Source organism: Dermochelys coriacea, chromosome 1 (assembly GCF_009764565.3).
Source record: "Dermochelys coriacea isolate rDerCor1 chromosome 1, rDerCor1.pri.v4, whole genome shotgun sequence".
Taxonomy (NCBI): Eukaryota; Metazoa; Chordata; order Testudines; family Dermochelyidae; genus Dermochelys; species Dermochelys coriacea.
The window spans coordinates 59,985,905-59,994,919 of NC_050068.2; the positions used below are offsets into that span (position 1 = coordinate 59,985,905).

The 9,015-nt window shown below is 46.0% G+C and overlaps 1 protein-coding gene across 1 annotated transcript in view; it reads right to left on the reverse strand.

Moving 5' to 3' along the window:
* The window catches only part of COG3 (component of oligomeric golgi complex 3), a 45,298-nt gene extending 41,106 nt beyond the window's left edge, over positions 1–4,192 (reverse strand). The window contains exon 1 of the mRNA XM_038406861.2: positions 3,781–4,192. Coding sequence (XP_038262789.1) covers positions 3,781–3,939 — 159 coding nt within the window. The 5' untranslated portion in view covers positions 3,940–4,192. The remainder of the gene's footprint in view (positions 1–3,780) is intronic.
* Positions 4,193–9,015: the final 4,823 nt, after the last annotated feature.

Genomic DNA, 9,015 nt, shown 5'->3' on the forward strand with positions numbered 1-9,015 from the left:
AGCATAAGCTTGCGTGGGCTACAGCCAACCATTTGCACAATTAAAGCTTACTCACAACAACCAAGAACATAACAAAAGAGCACTGTACACAATTAAAAAAAAAAAGTATTATTTTTCAACACAGAACAAGTTATCTGTGGCAATAAAAGTCATTGTCTGAAAATATTAACCAGGTAAAAAGCCTGGTCTAGGTTTTAAAAGTCTGATAACTAACGAATTCAACAGAACTTCATATCTTTTTGATTTTTGTTAGCAGGTTGTTTGTTTTTGCAAGAGGCAGTTTTAGTCGTCATAAAAGTAGAGGCTGATAATGCCAGATTCCTCAGACAACTTTGTTAATGCACCTTAATTTTGACATTCAACATGCCTACTATCTAGAGGTCTGAGCAGGACTAATTTTAAAGCCTGACCTGCCCCAAGCCCAAGAGGGTTGAGTCATTTTCAGACCTGACCGCAACACTCCCCCTCCAACCCTGTGTTAGCACACCACTGCTTGGGGCTCAGCCTGGTGGGGGATCCCTATAACCAGTGCCCATAATCCATCTCCAGCCACCTCCTACCTCTGGGGAGGTCACAGTGGCAGCTGTACGGCCCGTTCCTGCTGGTTGCCACCTGCTGCTGCACTGTGGAGTGAAAGACACTGCGACCCCATTGACACAAACACACTTCAGCATATACAGCGCAAAGAGGTTGCGGTGGCTGGCAAGCAGGAGCAGGGCCTGCAGCAGATAAGGACCCCCAAACAAGACAAGGTGAACAGGGACAACCCGACCAAACAGGTTCAGGTTGTTTTCTGATCCAAAACAAACCTGACCTTTGTAGTGGGGTCTCGTTGGGGTGCAAGTCTGCCACCATTTAATCCTGATCCTTGCTTGGGCAGGGTTTGCCATGCCTGCTAAATAATCTGGTAGTTTTGTAATATGGACAAACCAAGTCTAAGGATGGGGAAGCCGTTGACTTGAGGTGGAATTTTAACATAGATTTCCAGAAGTGAAAGGCTAATGGATAGCACACAGGACTGAGAGCTAAGGGACCTGATTTCTAATCTGATTAGCTGCATAACCTCAGGCAAGTCAGCTAGACCCCAATTTTCAGATATGTTGAAGACCCACAATTCCAATTTATTTCAATGGGAGTAAGGGTGCTCAGCGTCTGTGAAAATCAAGCCCATAACTTCTCTGCTTCTCAGTTTTCCCACCTTCTTTTGTAAGGCAAGTTTAGATCTATGATAGAACAGCACTATAAAAGTGCTAAGTATTATCATGTGCATGAACCCTTTCGATCACTATGCTGTCCAAGAATGAGCAACCCTTCTATAAACATCTGGACTATTAGTCTGCTAACAGCTTATTGCATTTCAATTAAATACAATATAAGAAATAGGGAAGTTGGTCATTCATAAATAAGAATTTGTTGTATTGAATTCAGCTACAACAGAATGGAGCTAGATGGAAATACTTCAATTAACTCACCTAGTACTTCTGAGTAGCAACATTTTTGTTCCCTTTTTTCTTCATAGATCTGCCCATACAATAGCATTTTTAAAAACTAGGACTTGTAACAGATACTATAATTCTATTCAACTATAAAATATATTCTCATTCAAAGGAAAATTTTGAAGACAGTAACAACAACATCTTTTACACTTCCTAGGTACTTCATGTATACCCAAATTGCCCATCTTAAATATATTAAGTAAACTCCATCAGCACATATCTGCTGCTATGTATGTTTTTCCTGCTAGCAACAAATGAGAAAACTGATTGTGAGACTCAGATTTTCACACAAGGAAATTAAATATGCTCAGAGTGTTGAATAAATTGACCTATACTAACAGTTATTGACAAGATACAGACAGGCCTGTTTTCTTAGCAGAAATATGTATTCGGAATGCGAACAACACTATTCATCAAAGTAACCTTAACAGCTTAAAACAATTATACGCAACAGGCAGTATTACAATCTGCAGGTAAGACAAACAAGAGTGATATTGTGCAGAGCTACTAAAACGAAAACCAATACTACCCTAATGTGCTATTGACTAACTTCTGGTTAAAATAATTTAATTACATTACTTCTTGTTAAAAATCAATTGGGCATAAACTTTTAAGATGGTAAAAATTAGAAATACTTCATTTTTTAACTGATAGGCTCTACCCAAGCACATCTGCTGTCTAAATAATGCATTCATAACTCAAGTACTCCACATTTGTTACAGTTCCCAACTCTTCAGACATCACATGAGAGCAGAATCAACTTATGTTTTATTAGCGTTTAACATTTTGTGACATTATGGAAGGTTGGGTTTACGTAGTTGATTTTAATGAATATTCTCCCTTTCAGCGCTGATTTTAAATTATGTGGCAACAAAGCAACTTAAAGTCCTTTACAAGATGAAAGCCATACACAAAATTTGTATCTGTCTGAATTATTATATTGAAAACATTGGGTTTGTTTAGTCAGGAGAAAAAAATACTGAGGAGGAACAATCTTCAAGAACAGAAAAGACTGTTATAAAGAGGAGGTGATAAATTGTTCTCCTTATCCACTGAGAAAGGACAAGCAGAGATAGGCTTAAATTGCAGCAAGGGTGATTTAGGTTTTTCATGAGGAAAACCTCTAACTGTGAGGGTAGTTAAGCAGTGGAACAAATTAGCTAGAAGATTATGGAATGTCCATCACTAATTAATTTTAAGAACAGGTTAGTCAAATACCTTTCAGGGATGGCCTAGATACAGGGGTGGCCAAACTTACAGATCCTCTGAGTCACATATGATAATCTTCAGAAGTTTGAGTGTCAGGCACATTTGTCAATGCTCAGGACTTCAGCAAGAGTAGGGCTGAAGTCCCGAGCCCCAGCAGGTGTCTCCCATAGGGCAGAAGCCCCTAGCCCCACCACTCCTCCGCACTGCAGAAGCCCCGAGCTTCCCTCCCTCCCCGCGTCTGGTAGGAGGAGAATGATGGGACGTGGGGGGCTCCACGAGCCACACTTTAGCTGTAAAACTGCAAGCCGCGCTTTGGCCATTCCTAGAAGATAACAGTAAGTCCTGCCTCAGTGCAAGAGACTGGACGAGATGACCTATGATTCTACAATTACTAGAATGGAGCCATCTCTAGGGTGGAACAGCACTCTGCAACAGGAAGCGACTAGTGAATCCAGGTGAAACTAGAGCAGTACGCTAGGATAGTTGAAGTGTAGTTATTTGCATGGAGAACAGGGCAGGTACTGGAGCTCACTCTTAAGGAAGGTGCCAGAGAGGCCTTCTTAAGCACATAACTCCTCAAGACTTCGCTCATTTCATCTCCAGGACAGCACTGCGAGCGAGGCTGCGCTGCCTCCCCACCGCCCTGCGGGCCCCCTCCTGCACCACCAGCGAGGTCCCCGCCTGCCAGACCCGGGTCCCCCTCACCGCGGGCAGCATCGCACGGGATCGATGCGGCTCAGAGCCCCACCCGGCGCCCCGGGGCAAAGCACCACCCGGACCAAGGGCACGACCTGGGCAGCAGCAGGTGGCGGCCCGATACGCCCCGCCCCCCCCCAGCGGGCCCCGGGTAGCCGCCTCCGGCCAGCCCAGCCCAGCCCATGATTCCCCCCCACACACTCCCCGTCCCGTCCCGCCCAGCCCAGCCCGGGGGGCGGCCCAGGCCGCGCGCCGCCTGGCTACGTGGCAGCTGCTCCTGTTAGAGAAACGGGGAGGCCCCAGCGTCCGCCAGGCGCCCCCTCCCCCACCGCCTCCGGCCCCGGCCGCTCCGCGCCACCTGCTGCCCCTCCCCGCTCACCTCGGCCGGGACGGGCGGGTTCTCGGCCGCCGCTTTGAGCTCCAGCACCGAGTCCGTCTGTCGGTCGGTGAGAGGCGCCATGGGCCGGGGCTTGCGGTCCCACAGGCCGAGCTTGTCCCGGATCTCCCTGTCGCCCAGCTCCAGGGGCGGCTCCGCCATCCTCACGGCCAGCGTCAGCCGGAGCGGGCAGGAGAGGCCACTTCCGGGATCCGGGAGCGTCCGACGCAGCGCGGGGCAGAGAGAGGAGCGGAACCATCGGAACCCGGAAACGCTCCCGGAGGGAACGAGACACGCGGGAGGATTCCATGGGCTCACAACCGGCGGGAGGAGCTGATCGGGGACGGAAACTTCCGGTGCGGGGAAGGGACTCTTCGAACCCGATGGGGCGGAAGCGCCTTCGCCCTCCTGACGTCATTGCAACGCGTAGGCAGGGCGCGGGGACGGGGCCTGCTTGCCCGGCCCGTTGTGGCCAATGAGCGCGGGAGACTGCAGCTGTTGACAGTGAGCTGCGCCCTTTGCCTTGCAGGCCCTGCTCAGCTGGGCTGGGAGCCCCGAGACACGCGTTCTAGTCCCGTTTTGGCCGCTAGGTTGCAAAAGACCCGGGGCAAGTCACTTCCCGCTCTGTAATAATGACATTTTAGCCGGGATCCAGTGGCACTGCTGGCCAATTGTATTCGTCCCCGCAATCCTCCTGCAGCAAAAGACGCTGGAAGCCACAACCCAAGCACCCCCGACTTAAAAATAAAGTTGAGTTCTACCCTGGTGACAAAACGATGAAACATGGAGTGTAACTATTGCCAGGGCATATGCCTGAGTCTGCAGCCAGCCTGGAACAAGAGTGCTGATTGGCCAAAGCCTGAGCGCTCAGACCCATCTAGTCAGCTTCAAGGGGTATTAACTCTAAAACCAGCTACTGAAGGAAAACAGGTTTCAGAGTAGCAGCCGTGTTAGTCTGTATTCGCAAAAAGAAAAGGAGTACTTGTGGCACCTTAGAGACTAACAAATTTATTTGAGCATAAGCTTCCGTGAGCTACAGCTCCCTTGGTGCTCGGCTGCATTAAGGAAAACGGGCACCATCACTACTACCCCAGCAGAGATCACTGGGTGGAACCCCTCACAGTTATCACCCCTTCGTGGCTAGGGCATGTAATACCTGTAGATGTCCTCACACAATTGTGCAGGACCTGCCTCTTCCCTTCACTCAGACAAGGGGAAAGGTATTTGAGTCATTATACTTCGACACTTAGAATTATGTATCTTCTCATGGCAATTAATACTGGTTGTCTTTCTTCATTGTATAGTCTCTCACGGAGCTCTGCAAAATTTGTTACTTTTCCTCAATTTGGTTTAGTCGCTATTGGACCTTACTATTCTATATTGCCACACGACACATTAAACTCCATCATCTTTACTTGTATTTACTCTTCTCACTAGTGGAAGAGCTTCAGACTTGCTCTATGTTAAATGTAGCTTTATTTGCTTGTGCAGTAATAAAAGATGCTACTTTTTGAACATTAAAAGCAACATGAAACAATCCTGCAATTATTTCCCAGTTTATCTTTCAACTTTGAAACTAACATCCTAACTTATTTATGTAATACTTTTTATGCTAAGCACCTTTCTTGCATTAAAAATTGGCTTTTTAATTTTACTTTTCCATATTACTTTACGGAAAAAAAAATACCACTTATCCAGTTGATTAATTTGGGCTTTCTGAAAAGCCAGTGTAACCCATGTGCCTAATACGGAGATATCTCTTTAAGAGACCCATTGGTGGAGGAGGTGGAAGTGAGCTGTGTCTGGGACATTGTTTTTTATTAAATCTGAATATTTTCCCAGAAGCCAAGAAATTCACAATCTTATTTCATTTACAAAAGGATTGCATAGCCAGACTATACTTTTTGTTGGTCTACAGATATACATGAACGCATACAAGGTTCAGAGTAGTAGCCGTGTTAGTCTGTATTCGCAAGTGGAAATTTCCACTGAATGCATCCGATGAAGCGAGCTGTAGCTCACAAAAGCTTATGCTCAAATGAATTTTTTAAGTCTCTAAGGTGCCACAAGTACTCCTTTTCTTTTTCCATACAGGGTGAGGTTCATTTCTATGTGTTGAGGATCCTCATAGGTAGATCAATCACTCCACATCCAGAAGCTACTGGAACTGGGTGTGGTAGTTTTGGGTCTGCTGCAGTAGGGTCCCTTTGCTGGGATCAGACTCCATAAGGGCAAGCAGTCTGGGCAGCTAGTGAGGAGCTGAGCCCAGGAGCAGAAAGCAGACTGTTGTCCCTAATTCTGAAGTATTTTGCAGCAGGGTTTTCTTTAACCAATCACTCAGTTAAGTGTATAGATTTAATCAGTTAGCTGACTGGCTAGTAGTGATTTCAGCAGTGAAAGTGTCTGCATGGATTCCAACTGAAGATTTCTACAAGCAAGTGGAAGGAAGATGTTATTTTAGACTCAACAGACTATGGAATTGATGATCAAAGACTGAGATTTAGGTGAACAAAACCTAAGCTTTTCGGAACTCTTTCTTCTCACTGTGTTTCTGTGGGGAGTGAACTCTTCAGATTTTAATTTGTTTTCTTTATTTATGTTTCTGTATAACTGAAGGTAATGGCTGTGGATTATAAAACAGCCATGTCATGCTGTAAACATTAGATTTGTTTCTTTATCAGAAGATTTTATAAAGTTATTTAATTAAATTCATTTCTTTAGTTCCTTTTGGAACGTGAATATGGGAAAGTTGACCCAGTGCAATTCCTGCTGAAAATCCTTAGAGACTGAACTTTATAGGTCTCCAGCTATTTTCTGTGGAAGTTGGGTTTTTTTTTAAAGACACTGGAGAAGGGCAATAAAGTGAACGCTAGCCCACCCAAAGGTTACACCTGCACAAACTACTACAATCAGTACAAAAAGCGATGTAACACTTCAGTTTAATGGCAATTATAACTACAGCTAACTATAAATGTAAGATCTTGATATCAAAAGGCATGGTTAGTACTGTTTTAGAAAACAAATTATACTTTAAATTTCTTCTTTAAGTAATATATATCAAAATGATCAAGTATCTAAACACTCCTAAACTGTTTGAGTTCTGGTGCTGTGATCATGTTTAATCCAGATTGAAAACTCAAGAGGCTTTCTTTATACTAATTATCTGTAATAAGTCACACTATACTCAGGCTTTATCTACTTCTATTGTTATGGAATATGCTGCAGAATTGACTCCTTGGTATGGAGCTGTACTCTATCTGAGCTCTCTCTCTTAAAAAAGAAATGTTTCTAGCCCTTGTAAGTACGGAGATAACCTTGAAAATGTAACCACAGTACAAACTGATGCAGTAGTGCCTGCCAGAGCCTGGAAAGAACTTGAAAATGTGAGGTGGAACTGCATTATCGATCTTAAAAGGCTCTGCACTCTGATTCCACAGTTAGAGTTGGACTTTTCTAAAATACAGATTTGGCATTTTTGCTCTGGCATTCACCATTTGCTGCAGCTAGGCACACTATGTTGTTTTTTGCCCTTCCTGTCCTGCATCTTGCTCTCTAGCTTTCCCTACAAGATGAGGTTAGTCTGATTATAGTGCATACTTCCTCCTTTATGGAACCAAGCAGCAAAGGTTCAGGGAATAATAGCTAGAGTTTAGTTTGCAGCCACGGAGTGACAGGAACCAGAAGTGTAAGCTGGCAGTTCAGGCTGTCTGAAGGATACACTTCTTTGGAATATACAATGGAAATGAGGTTCTGGGGCGGGTTGCTTGGACAGTGCCCAAGGAGTGTGGCAAAAATCTCTCATCTTCAAAAATTGCTGTATTTTACACTCCACTGTGAGCCACAGCTGTGTGGAGGTACAAAATTCATGACAGAATTAACATTGCTACAGAATGTGCCTGACCTCTAAGGTGCTTAAAGGTACTATTTCAGACAGATGCTGGCTGAAGTATTTTATTACAGCCTGAGTCCCTCACAAGCACAATGCAAGTTGCCTCTAGTCCCTAACTTTTGATTGTGCCCACCTGCCACAACTTTATCTTTGATATCCCAAGTTATAAATATCCCAAATAACTGGCATTAGATGCCTTAGGGCAGTGTTTTTCAAACTTTTTTTCTGGCAATCCAGTTGAAGAAAATTATTGATGCCTGTGACCCAACATTGCTGGGGATGAGGGGTTTGGAGCATGGGAGGGGCTTGGGGTACAGGGCTCAAGGTGTGCGAGAGGGCTCTGAGCTGGATGCAGGAGGGGGTCTGTGCTGGGGGTGCAAGCTTTGTGGTAGGGATTTGGGGTGCCAAAAGGGGCTCCAGGTTTGGGAGGGCTCAGGGCTGGGGCAGGAGATTGGGGCACGGTGTTGGGGTGTGGGATTACCTCGGGTGGCTCCCGGTCAGCGGGGGTGCTAAGGCAGGCTCCCTGCCTGTCCTGGCACTGCGCACCACATTGTGCGCCGGAAGCAGCCAGCAGCAGGTCCAGCTCCTAGGCGAAGGCACGCAAGTGGCTCCACACAGCTCTTACCTGCAGGCACCCCCCCCCCCAGGTCCCATTAGCTAGGAGTGAGGCCAATATGAGTGCAGAGCCAGTGCTCAGGGTGGGGGTAGCATGCTGAGGCCTATGGCCCCCCCACCTAGGAGCCAGACCTGCTGCTGGCCACTTCTGGAGTACAGCACTGTGTCAGAACAGGTAGAAACTAGCCTGCCTTAGTCAGGTAGCACCACCAATGGGATTTTTAACAGCCCAGTTGGTGGTGCTGAGCGGAGCCCTGCAACCCAGTGCCTTACATTCCTCAACCCAGTACTGGGTCACGACCTGCAGTTTGAAAACCACTACCTTAGGGAGAAGAAAGGAACATGCTGTGCTACTGCAGAGAAGCCAGCTCAGGGCAGTTCTAGAGCTACAAGAATAGGCTGTCTTCCAAGAATAGGCTGCTCTTACTGAACTGCTTCTGAAATGACATCCAGCCTTAGGTCACATCCCCTTTCTCTACTACCCTAATTGGTAGGTCTCTGCTCCCTTCAAAATCTGCAGCAAGTTTGTAGTCCTCCCAGCATCTCCAAAATACGGGAGGAAGGAGACAGAAGGATGGCATTTTCCTTCAGCTACTGGAGTCTCCCAGCAGAGGAGGGGGGATACTAAAGTCCAGCTTTTTAAAGGTATTTTGGTGCCTAATATGCAGATTGGCATCCAAGTACATTTAAAAATATGGCCCTACATGCCTTCTTTCTTCTGTCCCAGCCAGTAC